Source organism: Beauveria bassiana (assembly GCF_000280675.1).
Source record: "Beauveria bassiana ARSEF 2860 unplaced genomic scaffold BBA_S00033, whole genome shotgun sequence".
NCBI lineage: Eukaryota > Fungi > Ascomycota > Sordariomycetes > Hypocreales > Cordycipitaceae > Beauveria > Beauveria bassiana.
This window is the reverse complement of record NW_007930868.1, coordinates 222,771-242,582: the sequence shown is the minus strand read 5'-3', so window position 1 is coordinate 242,582 and position 19,812 is coordinate 222,771. Positions and strand designations below refer to the sequence as shown.

The window sequence follows — 19,812 nt, the reverse complement described above, 5'->3', positions numbered from 1 at the left end:
TGCGATACCCTCACAAACACAACAGCCAGCGCTTTCAGCCAGCCATGACGTCGACAAATCAGTGATCCCAGACTCAGCTTCAGGTGAGCACGACACCAATCGCTGGACTATGTGCATGATTGGATGCAGGCCGCCGCCGGGTGTTAAAGAGGCACGCTACGATATGAGATGATATTCCCGGGTAGCATCAAATCGTAGCGGTGGCAAACAGGAGGCCAGTGACGGATTATCAGAACTCAATCAATTGGGCCGGATAGGCCAAGCGGACGAATATATATGTGCCAATCAGCGTGCTAAGACTGCCTGCTTGTGCACCGTGGTCCGTGGTCAGGAGGTAAATGGGCTTGCGGAGGGGCGTGCTTAATATGTGCTTGATAGAGCGAAATACTAGAGCAAAGTATGCGATTGAAAGGGACATATATGAGCGATCTACGTCACCTCCCCGCAAAACTCGCGTTGGCCTTTACATATTATGCACACAGCTGGTGGCTTTGGCGTTTGTGCGTTTGTAGACCTTGGTCATGAGTGCCATGAGTAATGGGCGACTGACGCATGACTTGGCGTCGTTGAGCTATGATTCTATAAGACGCAGGGAGGATTTCTCTGGTCTTGCCAAGGTGGGTAAAAAAAAAGAAAGTCGCCACGAGGAAATAGGCTGTCAAATTTCTTTTTTTACTCTGATAATTGGGAACACAGATCGCCGAGCGCGAGCGGTGTAGGTAATGAGTCTGATCTCGGTACGGAGCAGGCCTGTTGCTTGCCGTAGGTAGTGCATCATTACTTTGAGTTCAAGGTGGCTGGAAGCCGCAGGTCAGTGCTTCAGAGGTTGGTGAGTCGTTGTACAGGCGACCCGCATGGTCTCGCCAACTGCTGTGCTCCCATAAGAAAAATCCAGCCGGGCTTCAAGGCTTGAACAGTAATTTGTTGGTGGGGGCCCAAGGGCCCTGGTTGGATCAAGTACAAATGGTCCGAAAAAAACAGTGCAAAAAGCGCCACCCTTGGCCCCCTCCTTTTCGATGCTGTATTCTGTACCTACTCTACTCCAGCTTGAGCCCAGGCTTTGAGCGCTCGACGGTACCCTACCACCGAAGCCTAGTGCATGTCAAAAGGTCGCAGATTTGTGTGGCCCGCCTCACTCCCATGAAACCGGCACGGCTTGAAGGCGGCACGCGATTTGAGGGTTTGAACGGTTGGGAGTTTAGAGAGCTCTGCCGACCAGGCGGCGTTACTATTTACGTTGTTTTTGAGCTATCCGTAACCGTCTGTTACCTCGCTGCTGGAATATGCACCGCCTGCCTACCTCTACAAAGCGGCCGACAGTATGGCAACAGTTCTGCCGACGCAGTTTCTTACTTGCAACAGTAGAGTGAAGTACTGGTGGTACATCTGCAACCAACGCTCCGCCCTGCATGCCCCGCAACGCAGTCTTTTACAGTGGCGAGATCCAGAAGTTGCGATACATGTATCCGTTGGTGTGGATGCATCGTTAGGTAAGGGTACAAAGATAACACGCCAGCAAATTCCTGAAAAGTTGCGACAGCTAATAATCACACATGTTCTGGCAATGATACACTCCGAATCACTGGCAAGTCTAACATGCCTTTGCTAATCTAGTTACACTTTTGTTGTTGTAGGCACCTAGTTAAGGCCACCATCATCATCATAGTTAGGTCGGTACCAGTACAACTTGGTTGGTTAGACCCCTAAAACCCCTTCCTCGCCCTCCTGCACCTATATACCTACTGAATGAGTTAGGCCGTTGTTTCGTCCTCGCTCCTCTACGGCGGTTTAACCACCGTCCATCGTTGCTAAACCCCGTTGTGGCCTCTATTCGGTTTCGAGAAGCAGAACCCCGGCATCTCATGTTTCGGACGACTAGAGTTGCTTGCTTGTTTGTTTCCTGCGCATTCTGCCGGGTCCACGTGCCATCCTGAAGGTATCCAAGCAGCAAGGACCAGCATTTATTCAGTTAGGGAGTTAGGGGGTGACGCTGCGAGGTGGAAACCGCCCTTGGTACCTTGGTACTTGCTGTTGCTGGTCCCTTGCACCGATAAGCAAGGTATCCGCTAACATCTACTGCTACTGCACTGTCGACTTTGTACCTACCGAGGAATGGAGGAACACCATCTGCATTGCTGCATTGCCTGCTTCAACACACTAATTGTATTTACTAGACGCAACTATTTGAATAGATGCGCCAGATTCCACTTCTAACAGTGCCCCGTAGAAATAAAGAAAGCACCGCAAAGGGGCTGCACTGTTGCGGGCGGTTCAGATTGAGTACCCTATTTAGACAAGTAACTAGGTTGGCCAGTCGGCACCAAGGTACATTACCCCCCTTACCCCCTGTCACTTTGCAAACTGGAGACCGCCAATTGCTGCTCTTCCTTGTCTTCCCCCCCAAATCACCTGCACGCCGCCGCCGCTCCAACATTACCATCTCATCCTCGACCTCTTCCACTTTGCTGGCCTACGCTCGGCTCCTATCCTCTGTCGCAACTCCTTTCCGCGGCACGCCCCTCTCCTCATCGACACCGAGTTGGAGACATCATCGCGGCTACACACATTCGCATCACTGCCTTACCAGCTGACTCGGCGTGTCAGCATTGCACTGACGCACCCCGCCGGCTCCTTGCACCAGTTGCTCGACCGACGCACACGGCGGTATCCTGCTCCTGCATCACGCCGTCTTCCCGAGTTATCCTATATACAAAAGGGTACTGCCTCTGCCGCATTTACTTCTCGACCTCGCTCCGCACCTACGCCGCTTTTACAATCCACCGCGCTCTGTACGAGCCAGACCGACCAAACCGCCTGTCGCGATCGCAGCCGCCAGGCGCCCGCACCAGGCATCGTCCGCTTCCAACGCCTGCCTGACTTCTTCGCAACGTGCTTTCCAGCACGCGCGGCGAATGGGCCCTTAGGATATGGCACATGCTATTCTGATGAGAACCAACACAGCTCCGGCCCTGCAAACCACCAACGGCGTCGGAGGCTTGACCAAGATGAAGAGCGCCCCTCGAAGCAGCCAGCTGTCCAGCGCCGCCACCCTAGCAGGTTCCTCTGCTTCTCTCAGCTCCCTCAACAGCAACACTACTATTGTCCCTCAAAATGGCGGCCCCGTCATCGCCACCACAAACATCATCAACCAAAAGGCCGATGCCTCTCGATCTCTCTACCAAATTTGCGTAGCTCTCAAACAGCGTCTGGCCCAGGTCCCCGACTTCCAGCCTTTTCTCGACCAGCTAGATCCCGATGAACCCGTCGACTCACTATGGAACCTCTTCCGTTCCGGACACCCTCTCCTCATCATCTACAACTGTCTGCAGGGCGAGCCCCTGAAGGTTGAGGACCCAAATGCCTCCGAGGCCAAGAAGTCAAAGATTGCCATTTTCAAATTTGTTCAAGCCTGCCTCAAGGAGCTGCAATTGCCTCCTGCTGATACCTTTGTCATTACCGACTTGATGGGAAACGACACAAGTGGCTTTGTCAAGGTTCGTGGCGCTCGTACGTCCCCTCTCACGTTTGCTAACCCTCTGCAGGTAACGCAAGTTGTCAACTGTGTGCTCGACCTTGCTGAACAAAGCGGACACTTGCTGCAACCGCAATTAGTACCCGAGCAAGAGTCGACTGCGCCTGTTGCTGGCACACATATGAGCTACAGGGATCACATTGTAAAGGAACTTGTCGATACCGAGCGTAAATATGTCCAAGATTTGGAAAACTTGCATGATCTCAAGAAGAGATTAGAGCAGAAAGGTGACGTCCCCGGCGATATTGTGCATCAAATTTTCCTAAACATCAACGCTATTCTCGATTTTCAACGACGATTTCTCATTCGCGTGGAAACCACCAATTCCATGCCTAAGGAACAGCAGCGGTGGGGTGCACCATTCTGCTTCTACGAAGGCGCCTTCGACATTTACCAACCCTTCATTGCCAACCAACGAAAAGCGGGCCAAATTGCGAATCTGGTTTTTGACAAGATCCAACTATCAGAACACCCTGTCGCGGCCGATTTCAATACTTTGGGTGGCTTCTTGCTTAAGCCAATGCAGCGTCTTGGCAAGTATCCTCTGCTCCTCAAGGACCTCTGCAAAAAGACGGAAGATGAACAAGTCAAGCAAGATCTTCAAACAGGCTACGAGGCCGCGCAACGAGTCGTTCACAAGGCCAATGATGCTGTGAACCGCGCCCTGCTCGACGAAGCCCTGGACGATCTCATGGTCAGAGTTGACGACTGGAAATCCCATAAGGTGGAGCAATTCGGGCGCCTACTTCTGCATGGCATTTACGGCGTCATAACTGGCAAGACCGAACAAGAGAAGGATTATGAGATCTACCTCTTCGAAAACATCTTGCTATGCTGCAAGGAGGTTTCTGGCACCAAGAGCAAGGACAAGAAAGAAAAGACTCGCTCCCAGGGCCCCAAGATTAAGAACAAGAATGCCAAGCTACAGCTAAAAGGCAGAATTTTCATGACTAACGTGACAGATGTCGTGTCTCTTTCCAAGCCTGGCTCTCACTCTGTTCAAATCTGGTGGAAGGGCGACCCTGGTGTGGAAAACTTTACCATCAAGTTCGTGCACGAGGACATGATGAAGACGTGGGCCGACGGTCTCGAGACACAGCGGAAGATGAATGCCCCGCGTTTGTCGGTGAGCAGCGAGTCTGCGGCTCCAGACTTTGCCTGGACGCGAGATCATGGCATCGCAAACCCTTACCTTCAGCAAGATGAGGATGAGGAAGACGAATATGGCCCTGCCACGGCACCTGCACAGTTTCCGATACCACCAGGCTCATCTATGCCTCGCACATCATCCAGCTCAAATGTCCGTCAACGATCCATGACCGGAGATAGCACACAGTCTCTGGCCTCTATTGCCAGGGCACCGCCGCCTAGATTCCCGTTGCCACTGCCTCCTGCGCCCCTCAGCCTTCAAACAGGAAGCAACGGCGCGCCGTCTCCCGGTAATCGAGGTGGCGACTCCTACTTCTCACCTGTTGCCGACTCGCCTGTCTCTTCTCGCGCCAGCACCACAAGCGGTGTCTTCCCAGGTTCGCTATACCACTTCCCTAATAAAAATGGCGGTTCCTCCGGCTCCGGTTGGGATGAGAATGCCCGGTACACAGCGCCTGCGATGCCTCGCGCCCCGTCTCGGGATGGGCCTCCCTCATCCTACAACAAGCCTCCCCGCGGTCCATCACTACCAGTCATGGCATCAACCTCTGGCTCGGCTCAGCAGCAACGCAGTCGCTCCTATAGCACCCCCGATGCCGGTATTCCCGGTCTTCCGCGACAGCGACAACCTAGCCAGGGTAACATTCCAGCAGTGCCTGGCATTCCTCAGCACCTGCACGACAGTCAAATCGCGCGATCGCAGAACGGTTCTCCGCGAAACGACCTACCCATACGAACGAACAGCAGCAGCCCCGGTGCCGCAAGACAGCCCATGCACAAACATTCCGGTAGTCTGGGTGGCACCATGTCACACTTTCCAGTCCAGCCCATATACTCGCGCCAAAACACCCCGAGCAGCCAGGGCTCGGCGATGTTGCGCGTCGATCCTGTGGCTGCCAACTCGCGAAATGGCTCCCCCGCCCTGCCGACTGCACCACTTGAGCCGCCCTCCAGTGACTCTTTTTCCAGCGACATGCCTTTGCCGACACAGCTCAAGGTTCGCGTCAATTGCGACAGCGGCAACTATATCACGCTCGTTGTAGCCTTTAACATTAGCTACCAATCTTTGATTGATCGCATCGACGCAAAGCTTGCACGCTTCATGAACAGCAGCATTGGCAAGGGAAATTTGAAGCTACGCTACCGCGACGAGGATGGCGACTTTGTCACCATTGAAAGTGACGACGACATTCAAATCGCCTTTATGGAATGGCGTGAAGGTGTGCGCAACATGTACTCTGGCGGCGTCGGGGAGATTGAACTGTTTTGCGTGGGTGACGTTTCCTAGAATGAACAATGCGAATATATACATCGTCGCATTGGTCAGCACACGAACGATCATTTTGAAAATCGACAAACAAACTCGACTATAGCCAGGCCTTTCATTGGCCTGTTCACACTAGACCCCCCTCCCCAACACATACAAGCTTCTCTTACAGTTCTTATGTTCAGATTTTGCACATTGTTTGGGCCCTTTGGCATTCCGAGCATTATCCTACTTACCACATTCGTTAACTTCTTTCTTTTTCACATATGGGATACATTTCGGCGCAAGCGACCACAGTTATTTCAGGCGTGGGTACGGCGATGGGTGCATTTCCTCTTTTATCGCTCTTGCCACCTGTTCGTTTTCTTCTTACCTTTTCGCCCATGAAGAATTTGCATCGTGGTTTCTTTTGACTTCGTGGTCCGTTTCTTTTTTTTATTTCTACGCATGTCAGCACCGCAGGCACCGTGTTTGCTTTGGCGAACATGGAGAAGAAAACGCAATCTAGATGCTTTGTGGTCACCCGCGGGCTGGTGGTCCAAGATGCTGGACAAGGATACACCAGTAAGAAAGAAGGGGCGCGATTTCATATTCAAATGCTGGATAGACAGTCTTTTTTGTTCTCTTCTTTCCTCTTTTTTTTTTCTTTTGACGCAGCTAGATTTTTTTGGTTGATACCGCTGGTGGTCTGCATGTCTTGGCAGCTTTGACATGGATGCAAGGAAGCTGAATTCAAACAACGCTCTTCAACATGTCGTCTATGAGTTTGCATCGTGATTTTTGCTTTGTGCATGTGCGCCTGGAATATAGTGATTAGCTGGCTAGTTGACATTCTCAGAAGACAAGGGTGTAGATTTTTGTTATTGTACAGAAAGTTTTCTACATGATAGAACGCTGTCAAGACTTGCTAGACTATGGTATATTTTGGTCCATGCCATTTCCTCCTCTGCTGTAAGTTTTGTACATGATGCTTATCTCCGGCATCCCTTTTAAGTTCCAACAAACGCCGATATTTTGCTCATCGATCTACTGACGCCTCTGCATACGCCTCCCAACCAGCTTTTCCTTTTGGTAGTCGTTGCATGGGTCAAAACGGTATTTGCCGTCACAAATCTCTGCCTTGACAGCCCCGAAGCATACGCCTCTTGCATGGTGGAGAGAACAAAGTTTCGACTTGTAGATGGTCGTTGCCCGTCTTCGTGGCCGGGCCTCAATCTCCTTCATAGGGAGAAGCTTCCTTTCTCCGGCAACGTTACGTCGGCTTTCCGTCGTAGGTAATGTACTTGCCCAGGCGGCCCATGTGGTGGTTGATGGTGTTGGGCGGCGCGGGCGGCGGCTTGGGGCCGTCCATGCACTGGCGTAGCTGTGTCTCGATGGCGGCGCATCCGGCGGCATTGTATCCGGCCGAGGCCCAGCAAGCTATGAAATGACCACTGTCAGTAAAAAGAGAAAGACAGACACGCACGCAAAAATTGCGAATAGTAGTTGATTAGGAAGAGGCCAGGGATATGGCGCGGGATTGGGAGAGCGCCGAGGTGACCAAGCAAACGTACCGAGAACACTGGACATGACAATGGTGCAGGGGTTCTTGGGATTGCGCTTGGGGTTTTTGACGCGCAGAACCTCGAGAGGCGGCAGACGGATGGGTTTTTGCGGCATTATAGGCGGTCGAATCCCGATTAAAGAGAGCGAGAGCGTGAAGCTCCTGTACTGTCGTATTCGGGCTTCGCAATGGGCAAGGTATGAGAATTGTACCTCGTCGTCCGATTTTCGCAAGAAGCTCCTTGCGCTTCATGCTAGTTCAAGATGATCGATTTGAGATCACGTGCTATATCACGTGCAGCATCACAACTTGGCATATACACAGATTGGCTGATGTGGTTGTGCGCGCAAAAAGAAAAAGACATTATTCATTTTAGCTATTTGAAGGCATCCTATTGCTGCCATGCCACAGCGATTCGAGCACGTTGTTGGTGTGCTGATGATGAAGCCCTTCCAATGAACAGTGTAAATACGGAGCTGATGAGAGTTCCCTGGACAAGTTTCGTGACTGATAAGTGACATCAAGAGCATATTCGGAAAAAGTAAAATCTATATATACAAAATCTCACAGGTAGGTATAATACCATAGCAGGTACCATAACATGGCAGGCAGCAAATTTTGTCTGACTTGCGGTACGCCAGTCAATGCCGGCGCCGGCGCCGAAATAGTCCTCAGCCGCTCCGGCCAGCCAAAAAACCTCCCCCGTCCGCGATTTCCCTCCTCCCACCAGTAGAAGAATGAAGGAATATGCGGCCGAGGAGTATGGCCGTCGTGAACGAAAATATAGTCAAAAGCTGTTATATTGTCATGAGTTGCGTTTTAGACAACTTTGGATGTCTTCTACTGTTGTTCTTTGTCATGAGCTGTCGCCCCACGGCCACAGTCCTACCCAATCTCATCTTGACGATTAGAGATCGAATCAACATAGAAAGCCATAGTAGCCTGATGAGTTTTCTCGATCGATAAGCTTATTTTTTTATTGGATCAGGTTTTGCTTGGTGGTGCAGCAAGACCTAGTGCGTAGCCAAGATTCCTACATGATATCGGCGAGAACCGTAAGAAGCAGGTGCCATGTCCACAAATTAATAACTCAGAGCGCTCCGCAGATAAGATCGCCGCATTTAATATACATACAAGAGAAGATTGGTCCTTTAATTGTGTGATGCCTTCCTTGTTGGGACATGTTGGGACGGATGCACGAAGCCTGGGCACCTGTAAGCTGACTGCCAAGAGGTCTGTCAGCGGCGGAGTCGAGGCAGTGCAAAGGGATCAGTTTTAATCCATTGCCAAGAACTAGTGGTAGAGAGCCATGAGATAGTATGGTAGGCCTCGATATTTATTTGCTTTCAACCCTTTCGACAATGCGGTGCAGATACGTGGCGCTCGTTTCTTTGCTTGGCTGACCTCGGCGAAATACTGAACTGTACATGAGAGGACGAAGAGCTATGCGTGGCCAATTGACGAGTGCATACGAGGGGAAGAGATTATGACTTGGCTCGAATGGATCATGGCTGTCAAGCAGCACCCTAAGAAAGTGCCGTGGTGTCGCCCGGGGGCATCGCGGGGTCACAACGGAGGCTTCAGTTTCTTGCCTGTATTGAGAATAGTCTCAGTAGATCGTCAGAGTCTGTTTCTAGACTGATGGTAGTAGCTGGTAGTTCTGATGCTCAAGGGAAACGCTGTCGTACCTATATAAAGCTGCTGCTCTGTCCTTTTGCCTCAACCTACCAACCATCTTCATCTCCATTTCCCGCACCACACATCTTGCCATCGATCAAAATGCAAATTCGAAATTTTCTTATTATAACTTTTGCCACACTCGCTATCTCATCTCCTCTTGAGGCGCGCAAGATTCCTACACTAGCAGAATGCTGCTGTTGCAACGGAACGCCAGAGCTCGGCTGCCCTGCTGACCGGAACTGCACTCCTATTCGACCTAGCACCTGTAGCATTACTCGTTGCCCTTTCTAAGTGGTTTTAGAGATGGAGATCCTGCTTGTCAACTTGGCTGATACCCCATATCTGCGTGGAAGGGAGTGGCGATGGATGCTGGCAGAGGCGTTGCTCTACTTGAGAGTCAGAACCCAGAACATCGATGGTGATTGCACTATCGAGCATGATTGTGCTATCAATTGTAAAATATCTAGTGTGGTACTTTATTCAGGGGAGTCTGCGCCTTATGCCTCCTTGGCCACAAGTTTTCTTTTGCTTGTCAGGTACTTCAGCCACAAGGTGTGATTGACAACGATGAGGGAGCAACTCGTCGTTGGTTATATCAGAGATGTCAGGGGAGCAAGTCCAGTACATGAAATCAACAGAGAAGGATTATACCAAATAGTAAGAAATGAGATTGTGACTGTCATCCGTTGGCAACTGATTTGCTAAGCTATGAGCGCGACCCGTTCGCAGACGACGAAGTTCAGCAAATGATGAATGAGACGTCGAAAACCACAATAGAGTAGTCAAAGAGCCAATAACTATATTACAGGGCTTTTTCGAATGTCAGCTTCATGCAAAAGTGAATACAAGCGCATATTAGACTCTAATGCAAATCGCAACTAAAATGGTTCTTTCATCAGCACTCCGCTGTGAGCCCCAGAGCAAGTGGCGAATCACGAATCTTTCTCTATCGTACCACTGGTTTTCGACTCACCACTGTGGATCAGATTGTGGCGCGAGTGTAGAAGACCGGAGAGTCCGTGGCCCTGATCAAGAGGTCATTTATCGGTCTGGTGCTTAAGCAGCTCTGGTCAAAGATCTGAATGCAAGTCAATTGGTCACGATGCGTCTACACTCGTACACATATATTCCCGATTGACTGCGAAAACTCTTATCAAATATGCAGATGCACCCCAAAAAGTTGACGTGATATATCATCTTGACTCTCCGTACATCAGCGGCGCCAATATGCCGATATTATCGCGGCTATTGCGAGGCAGCGATCAACGTCCAAGTCGGCGACGGAATTCAGACCTAGACGATTATTATTTCACAGTATATTTCTGCATGTAAGGGTGTATACTTGAGGTATAAACTATGAAGGACGAGATGACCTATTCCTTGACTTTTCAACGCACCGGTTTTCGTCCCGTCCGTTGACTGTTCCGGTACTCCCGTCTCGGTCCGCCATTGTTCTGAAAGGTAGCCAAGCTGAAGAACATCATAAGAAGACCACTTTGAGTCTGCTCAACGGTTCTGACCATATATCACAATCCTCCAGCTCGCACAGTACAGCTTCGGTGACATCGTCACAGTCACCCTAAAGACCGGAACATGGAGGTCAAGTTCGACCAGTGCGGAGTTGGAGCTTGAGAACCATCATTCATTATCTGTGAAAAAGGCTTGTTACAAACTAGTATAGACTGATCTGATTTAGGCGGTGGGTATTATTCACCAAGGTGAGAAGCCGTTTGTTGGTCCTCTTTTGACGACAACCAGCGAACGCTCACCATGAGCAGCCACGGAACTGTGTATCCAGATGCCATTCAGAAGCAAAGATTTATCGCGGAAGATAGAAAGAGCTATGGAACTCATCATCATTAATTTTCTAGAGCCTCTTGAAAGCTCTTAGCTTGAAATGCTGAGACGGATATAGTCCTGCTACTACATTTGGCCCTGCTCCTGCAGAACCATCAGAAATCTTGATGTTGTAGCAGTGAGTATCTATCAACGGGTATCAAAACAGTGTTTCAAGCATTTGTCGAGGGGGAAGATTCATTATAGTAATTAATGATGTATGTATTGAGGATAGATTTGTCATGAAACGCCTGGGCATTAAAAACGCGAACACAGTTTTATATGCTGGGGTGAAAACCCCATCATTTTTGAGAATAGATCAACACAAATATGACCAAGAGCCTATGCTCGGGGTTAAAGAGTATATTTAAACAATTCTGGTTATTCTTATCATATAAACATCACGTTTCAAGTGTAGTAGAGGAGAACGAGGCCATTGCTGCCTTTCTCCTTGATGGCAACCCTGCAGTAGAGTAAGTATGGCAATATTATTGCCTACTGTAGCAGTGAAACTCAAGAATCACCAGATCCCATCACTAAACAGTCCTTTTGTTCGTCGGCCAATGGCTTGTACAGCTGTCTCGCAGCCATGCTCACAAATGGCTCCGAGGAGACGTACAGAAAAGCGCCACCATCTCACTAGGGCTGACAATTTCTCCGTCGATAACTCATCGACCTCGCAACGGCGCATGACCGGCTGCATGCATACAAGCCCGACTACACACGCAAGTGGGAAGCGCTATTGCTGCTCACGCTGACCACTGGATAAAGCACGCCCAGAGCATCAGGCTGTGAGGCTCAACCCCGCTCGGGCTCGCGACAGATCAAAAGTCAGCTATGAGACTTTGCAATCTCAGCGACAAGAGCCAAGAAAAAGGGGTCCTTTATTGATCAATTGTCGAAAACGAACAAGAGGATGACGGAGGGGGTGTGTACACGAGAATGCGACATGATACGGGCTTTTCCTTTTTCGAGCAGCGCCGTTCCCCCTGGCGTACGCCTCGCATGAGTATGCATTTCGACGAAGTGCTAGACTTGAGCTGATTAACTAGGGTGCAGATTATTCAATAAAGTTTTTCCGAGGATAGAAGTGGCCGAAAATAGGTATATGCGGCATTGAGGTTTTTTCCCTATGCGATTGCCTTGCGTTTCGAAGCATGAATGAATCACGTGTAGCTTCTTTTCATTTGCAAAAGCAACGCCGCCATAATACGCTATAGAATCTCGTAATTGGATTTCCCTCATTTATATTTCGTAATAATGTGCATGCAAAAGGTGAAGAGCCTTATCAAACTTGGTGTCAAAGTAGTCCTTGCCGGTAAGGAGCCGGTGTAAGTCGAAAGATGCTGGGTATCGGAATGCCGAATCCCGTTTATGAAGTACATACATCGGAAAATTAAATGTGAATAAGCCGAACGAACCAATATCGGGGATTCGAAGAGGTGTGGTAATGGAGGTGTGGTAGTAGACGAAAGATCCAATCGTTCAATGCAATGGATCCGGAAGTCGTCAACTCATCTGCAAAGATTTTCTGACCAACCTGTATGGTGGCAGATGATCAGCTGCAGAGTATAAGACAAAAAGCTACCCTGGTCCTCCCACGGGCCTCGTGGCTTGGCTCGCAGTAAAGGGCTGAACAATCAAAAGACGAGGCTTTTGGTGCCGCCACCGGCTGGCAATCGGTCATCGCAACGCATGGCATGCCAGCCCAACTGTCAGACTGTTCCACAAAAGAGAAAACTTCTATTCACCTTCCATGTTTCGGCGCGTGTCAAGATATTACAAGGAGGGGGTGGGCAGATGCAGAGGTGTGTAGTCAAAAGTCTTGCAAGGCGTCCCATACATAGCACCAGAAGTTGTGATGACATTCCGCTCGATCGAGGCAGCACACATCAGCCTTTCGTGTACACCACTGAATATTGTAAATCTAGACGCATTATTGTTTTCAAGAAGTGTAAAGTTCTCTGAAAGTTTCTGTATAACCTTGGACACTACAAAGGCGGACGTTTGCTCAGGCAGTGTGTAAGACGTCGCCAGCCAAACGTTTGAAGAAGACACGACAATACAGTGAGCAAAGAGTTATTCCATGCTTTGCTTTTTTTCCCAATAAACGAGCGTTCGAAATGATGGCCGAACTTCGATTCACACCGAAAACTCAGCATTGGCTCGGCCTTTTGAGTCCGGCCCCAGCCAGCTTACGGCAGAACAAAGCGCATACGAAAAGAGACTATCAAAGATGTATTATAACGGTAGAGCGCAATGCTTTACAGAGGGCATCGGGATTGCCACACAGACCACGACGCCACCTGCACGAGCACTTACTTGTTCCGTGGGATGCCAGCGATTGCCATCTGCCAACCCGGCGCACCCGCGGCCGGTAGACTCAGCGCGTCCTTGCACTTTTCCGCCTGGATAGATCCTTTCTCGGGCACCTACCTACCTTACATATAGTTATGCTTCTCAGCTTGCGCGATGCATTGATGGCCCCGCAAAGGTTTGTCATCTTTGCTCACTTGTAGACCCCAACCCTAGCAGCCCTGTTTTGTTCCATTCCAACACTGTTGCTCAGGGCTGAGCGCCACCAACAGCAAAATTCTATATGCCAGTGGCTGAATGAAGCCATGCAGGACGGCGCGTTCTCTCAAAGTCATGCTAAATGACCAAAAAGACTATTTCAAGGCTTACACTGAGCGACGGGCATTAAGCGACGGACACCTCCCTCCCCCCTTGGCCCCCCCAAAGTTCTTGTCCTCTCTCGTAATGGAGATAGATGGGCGCGCCGCCGCGTTTGTTTCTGCGACTTCTATCGATGGCGACAAGCACCCATCCATATACACAACCAACCAAAGAAAAAAAGAAAAAAAAAACCATACCGATCTGCAAATGCGACAAGTCACATCCATTGGCCCGAGTTCCCAAGTCGCACTGCGCGAGAGATGGGACTCCCAACCACGCCAAAACCAAGAGCCCTGCCAAGATCCGCGTGCGCCGCTCACAATACGACGCTGCTCCGCCGACATGCGCCGCGCCGGTGGCGTGGGCAGAGAGACACAGGGTCCCCCCTCCTCCGTCCTTCCCGGCTTCGTTTTCTTTTGTCAAAAAAAAAACAAGTATTGCGGGTTGAGCGGAACATCGCTACTGGCACATATCAATTCAGTCTCGGAAAGGGAGGGACAAAGAGGAAAAAATACATCTAGCGTTTCCCGTTCCTCTTCCTCGCGGCTTCTCCACTAGGCAGGCCTGGCATAGATGATAGAGATCATTCGACTCGATATACACCCTTCTTCATTTGGAAATGAGCGGACCCGGACGTTGTGCTATCTATCTGTGCTATCCCACGACGGAGCCGAGCGGGATTGGGTATGTGATGCGCCAGAGGCCCAGAGTTGGGGCCTCCAAGGCTGGGCCGGAGCCTCTTTTCAATCGTAGGTTTTTTTTTTTTTTGCGAATGTTCCTCAAGTCCAGCTCAGCTGTCCGTGCAACCCGGGCCCCCCCTCCTTTCCTTTTCAAGACTCGCTTGCTTTGGAAAGCTCGCTTGTTCGTTTTGTTTCCCCTCTTAAAACATTTATCCAGGTGGAGTTTGCCCAACGGGCTTGCCGGCCGAAACGGCACCGGCCACGGGACGGTCGATGTCAACCTCTTATTAATCGTAGACTGTGATTCCCTTCGCGCTCCATTTTCTCATTATGCCCCGGCTTCTGTCCCTGAAGAGTCAACATGTCCTTTTTTTTTTCTTTTTCTGGTGGCTTTCCAGGACAGCAGAGATCAGAGTTTGATGGGCTTACGCCTCCGGAGAGTTTATTTATCTTCTCCTTTGCCATATACGGAATAAAGGCGAGCGCTGAACGACTCGCGAGTAACAGCTGAGCGCTGCAACTTGTGGTGAAAGCTGACTCGCCTTTTTCAGCTCCTTCAAATAAGCCTTTGCATGGCGAAAAAAAAGCCAAATTGGCAACTTGGCATCTGACGAGCCGTCCGTCCGCCTTACCAGATAGGCTTGCCCCATTCTATGTAGCCCCTCGGAGCAGATCATTTTCTGCCAAGGCAAAAGCTGCCGAGCTTGTTCGGAACTACAGGGTGGTCCATGAACAGCCGATAGTGAAACGCAAAAAAAAGCCTATAACCCGCAAGAGATTTTTGACCCCATGTTTCATCCCATTCATCATTCTGGTTCGAAGATTCGCACCCTCCAGCCCCCAATCGGCAGCAGCAGCGGCAGTATCTAGCAGCAGCCCTAGGCCCGGAATGCCCACGACACGACAAGCCGTCACAATACCATCCATGGTTCTCGAGGACGTGGCCAGTGAACTGACCCAATCGGCAGTGACGTCACTGCTGGCACTAAGTAATGACTAGAGAGATCTTGTTTCCAATACCGTCGTCATCTCGTGACTGATACCTAAGGAGAGAGCCATTGCTGCCTATAATGAGCAAATAGACCGGGCAATATCTCAGCATGACCAAAACGCCGCAGCATAGAGCACCACTTACCATCGTATGACATGGCCGCCACAGCTAATTAGTAGTGCCGGCGGGGTTTTGGTCGCTCGTTTCTTCCCTGCCCTACAAGCGGGCTGCTGGGTATCCATAGCTTCGGGACTTGGAGCAAAGCAGAAGGATGGGCGCGTCGCCGGTCGCCGCACTAGTTTCAGCACCGCCCATCCCCAGCGGCAGCGGCGGAAACTTTCAATGGGCTTGCGGCATTCTTTGAAGCCCCAGTCACCAGCTCATTCTTGGGTCCGACGGACGGTCCAGAGCTTTGGCGTGTCAAAGAAAAGAGAAGGGGAACTGAAACAAACAGAATTTCTAGAAAAGAAATGCCGAATAAAGTTACTTGGCACACTATGCTGTTATAAATGCTCCTTTTGGGTAGTTGCCCGCCTCTTTGTTTCCGGTAGACAAGGTTGAACCGCATTTCCGGGAATTTTTTCAAATCAAGTTCGCGAATATATGACGGCATATTCCGACCTGCTGATTCGGTAGCCTAGGGGGGCTAATAAAGGGCCCAAAAGAACGGGCGGCCTGCATGTCCTCTCTTGGTCAAGGCCAATTGCCGAAGGAGCCACCCGGAAGGGGAGGAAAGGGGGAGGGGGGGTGGCATGAGGGAATAGCTATCGGACAAGACTACAACTCCGAAGATGGGAGAAAAAAAAAAGAGTTCATATAACAGGGGGGGAGGATTAAAGTGGAATGGTTGGACATGAGATACGCGTAAATCCGGCAAAATGCTGGGAAAAATCTATTGTTCGCCGCGTGTTAAGGCGTTAAAAAGCAACCCACATCGGCGTTAGACGAGACGGAGAAGGGCCAAGACCATTCTGGGCTCGCCAAACCTCTTGGCTCTCTCAAGGGTAATAAAGTAACCAGACAAATAGTTGTCAACGTTAGGATGGGGGGGGGGGGCGGGGCGTGTATTGTCTGTCGTGTTGTCGCCTTTTTTTCTTCCCATGCAAGCCCAGCCGCCAGCCCAGAAGAAGAAATAAGCTCAGCCCTAGGACAAGGCGTCTTGTTTCATTTGTTGAAAGCATCAGGGTATCGTCATGGGGGGTTTTGGTGCAAGTGCCACCGGTCAAAAGGAGAAAAAAGCCCCGAGATCCTTTGTTCGGACATGGACGAATCAACTTGACGCGATTCCCCATCATCTCAGCCTTGTTTTGCCAACCCTTCTAAATGGATGCGCCAGCAAGTTGCGAGATGGTGCAGCGCCAAATAACCTGCAGCAGTTTTCCAACGGCGCGGAATACTGTGCCAAATAGAACAACAACTCCGTCCGTGGTAGCATCGCCGAGGGCTCGTGGAGTTGATGCTCGTCTCGTAATGGCGCCAATATGGCCAGTGTTTAAACCTGTCAGATCCGATCAGCATCAAGTAAGTGTACGCAAAGTACTGCGCCTCGCACACTGCTCCAACAACGTCTTGGCTTCGTGCCCATCTCGTCGCGTTACCCTCCTCTCAGCTCCGTCAAATATGTCGATCCACACTTCCAAGGCCGTTAGTGCCAGTCGCTGAGCCTGGCAGTTGGTAGGGTATTGCTTGGCAATGGCGTGACCATTGATTTCTTTGCACAGCCTGAAGATAATTCATCTCCCGTAAAAGACAACTGTCACATCCGACAAATTGATTATTCAATTCGAAACCAGACTGCCATGACATAGTCTGTCTGTATTTGTTGCTTTTTTTCCATTTCATCAACATCTGCCCATCTAATAGTAAACGAAGAAAAAGCAAATCACTTGGGTATCCATATGCTTCCATCGAGATGGTGGCCGTGGTATCCTACCTCGTCAGCCTTGCAAGCCAATTTGCCCCCCTCCCCTCCCCAAACAAAACAAGTACAAGTTCCTGTTCCCATTGCCCAATATATAATATAAAAAAAAACGCCTTGTAATGACTTTGATCAACACTGCCTTGTCAAAGATGTGTCGTAAAACTCGTTGCAAAAGAGCGCAATATGTGCACGATGCTCTCGCCCTGGTGATTATTGTTGATGAACCTCCCAAATCCATTTGCTACTTAAGATCGGCCTCCGGGTTGTGCGGGGTCCTCGTCCATGAGACAAGCATTCTCGAGCATGTTTGTCCATTTGCCACTTGTGCCGGCATGGCTGTGCTTGAGATGCTGACGGAAGTGGTCGGCGCGGTAAAACTTCTTGGAAGAGTTGCATTCCCTAAACTTATGCACCTCTTGCAAGTGGCGGATACGTTCCTCCCAGTCTTGGTCGGTAGGGCGCTTGGGAACAACGCCGCCGCTGAGGGCACCAGTGCCAGGCGTCACACCAGTGCGAGCAAATTCGTCACCGCAGTAGCCGCAGACGTCAGCCTCTCCGGGGCGGTTAGTCGACTCATGGAAAGCTCGATCATAGCCAGACAGAGCAGAGCAAGACCAGCTGTGGCGTCGAACATGGAGTGAGTTCTGGTGGCGCTCCGCTTCATTCTTATTCTTGAAACGGTTACCGCAATAGTTGCATTCATACAGCTTCTCAGCTTCATGAGCACTGTAAAGAGTTGGGTCAGCTTGATGTACCAGGTCGTCCAACTATGGGAGACGACTTACGCTAGCTCCTCGGGCGTGTCAAACTTCTTGGGCTTCTTTGGGCAGCACTCGCACATGTAGAAACCCTGCAACTTTGTTACTGCTGCCTTGGTAGGTTCTGCAACCTTGCGAGGACTACTGCCTGACGGGCCTCTGCTATGCAGAGAAGCACGCGAGATGGAGCCACGCGGACTACTATTGAGTGACATGGTCGAGACGTAGGGCGAGTTAGCGCTGGTGGGTGAGACCCCGTGGGAGGAGATGCTGCCAGGAGAACGGTGGTTATAAGCACTGCCAGTGCTCTGGGCAGGAGGAATCGAAAGTGTAGACAAGTACGAGTTGGCCCGAGAGCCAATAAGCGCCGGCGTGGCAGATAGCGAAGAGCCCTGGGGAATAGTAGCGAGCCGGGGAGTGGGGTTGGAGCGAAGAGCGCCCTCGCGGCGGCGCATGGCTTCAGCCACACCAAGAGGGCCATGACCAGCGTACTCATCGGGCGGGCTGGGGGCTCTGCGCTTGATACCAGCAGCCGAATGGGATTCGTCAATGTGCAGACGCTTCAAAGAGCTAGTCTCCTCCATGTCCATATCTTCGGCCGCAAGGTAGTCGTAACTTGCATGGACAGAGTTAGTTTCATCGCCCGTGTTGCGGCGAGAGCGGGTTCGAGGTGACGAGTAATCCAACTCAGAAGCGTCCTTGGGTGACCGATCGTAAGGCCGATAGTTAAATGAAGACTCACGCGAGTCTGAGAGGCCACGGTCGCGACTGTGGATGGGAAGCTGCACAGGCTGATGGACAGGCGGGGCCAGGCGAGAATTTCCATGAGATACATCGCTGAGCATGGAGCTGGAGGGTGATCGATCCAAGGGGCGCAGGCAATCAAGCTTGGCCTTCATGCTGTCGCAGTGGCTGTCGGCGGCGGATTTGAAGCTAAAATTGTTATGCTGGAGGGCGACAAACTCGGTAGGAAAGGACTCGCGGGAGCTAGAGCTGGTCAGTAGAGAATTCGAGGTGCACAAGGCAGCAGTTGCTTTGTCGCCAAGGCATACCGGTCTGTAGATGCATAGCTGGCGTACCCTTCATCACCAGTGGTGCTGCCGGTGTCTCGGCGCTTGAGACTGGGTCGTTGGTCGGCGTAGGAGGAATTGATGCTGCCATAGTTGCTGGCGTAACCGCGACGTTCCCTCTTGAGATCCTCAGCACGACGAGTAGCATCGGTAAAGGGCTCAGGAGGCGGAGGCAAGGGCGGAGGAACGTGCTGACGAGGCTCAATACCGGGAATGGGCATCGCACTGCTCCGGCCAAAAGACATGTCGTGGCGCGAGGAGAAGCGGTCGCCGGCGTGAATCTTGATGCTCGGTAAAGAAGGAGCAACTTCGCGGTATGAAGGAGGATAGGCCATGGCGGCGTCGCGTTGCTGCTGCGATGTGCAGGGAGGGTTGCGTTGCGGTGCCGCCAGGATGGGCAATAATCAAGACGAGCGGTGGTTATGTAGTGATGAGATTACGGCGTGTGTGTAAGCCGCATAGAGTAGAGATTGTCGATGAATGGCGCATACAAGTGGCCAGTCGACAGGAGTCTATTTTTAAAAACAGCAGAGGCTCCAATGGGAGTGATGAGGCGTCGATTGAAAGCAGCAAGCAGGTTGGCAGTGCAAAAGCTGTCGCGGCGAGGCGGATAGGGTGAACTGCGGTGGAGCGGCGAGATGATGACGACGACTTTTTGCGGGAGCACGGAAAAACGGCTAGAGAAGCGACAACAAGACGAAATCGGGTT

The 19,812-nt window shown here is 50.9% G+C and overlaps 3 protein-coding genes across 3 annotated transcripts; 1 reads left to right on the top strand and 2 right to left on the bottom strand.

Annotated features, from left to right (window-relative positions):
• Positions 1-3,005: 3,005 nt before the first annotated feature.
• On the top strand, positions 3,006-5,969 carry BBA_08316 (guanine-nucleotide exchange factor Cdc24; the record flags this gene model as incomplete). The annotated part of the gene is made up of 2 exons (XM_008603413.1): positions 3,006-3,494; positions 3,543-5,969. 2 exons carry the CDS (start codon positions 3,006-3,008, stop codon positions 5,967-5,969), a joined length of 2,916 nt encoding a protein of 971 aa, XP_008601635.1.
• Positions 5,970-7,200: 1,231 nt separating this feature from the next.
• Positions 7,201-7,607, bottom strand: BBA_08315 (CHCH domain-containing protein; the record flags this gene model as incomplete). Its single annotated transcript, XM_008603412.1, has 2 exons — positions 7,201-7,367; positions 7,502-7,607. 2 exons carry the CDS (start codon positions 7,605-7,607, stop codon positions 7,201-7,203), a joined length of 273 nt encoding a protein of 90 aa, XP_008601634.1.
• A 9,913-nt stretch (positions 7,608-17,520) lies between these two features.
• Positions 17,521-19,438, bottom strand: BBA_08314 (C2H2 finger domain protein, putative; the record flags this gene model as incomplete). Its single annotated transcript, XM_008603411.1, has 3 exons — positions 17,521-18,001; positions 18,061-19,020; positions 19,086-19,438. 3 exons carry the CDS (start codon positions 19,436-19,438, stop codon positions 17,521-17,523), a joined length of 1,794 nt encoding a protein of 597 aa, XP_008601633.1.
• Positions 19,439-19,812: the final 374 nt, after the last annotated feature.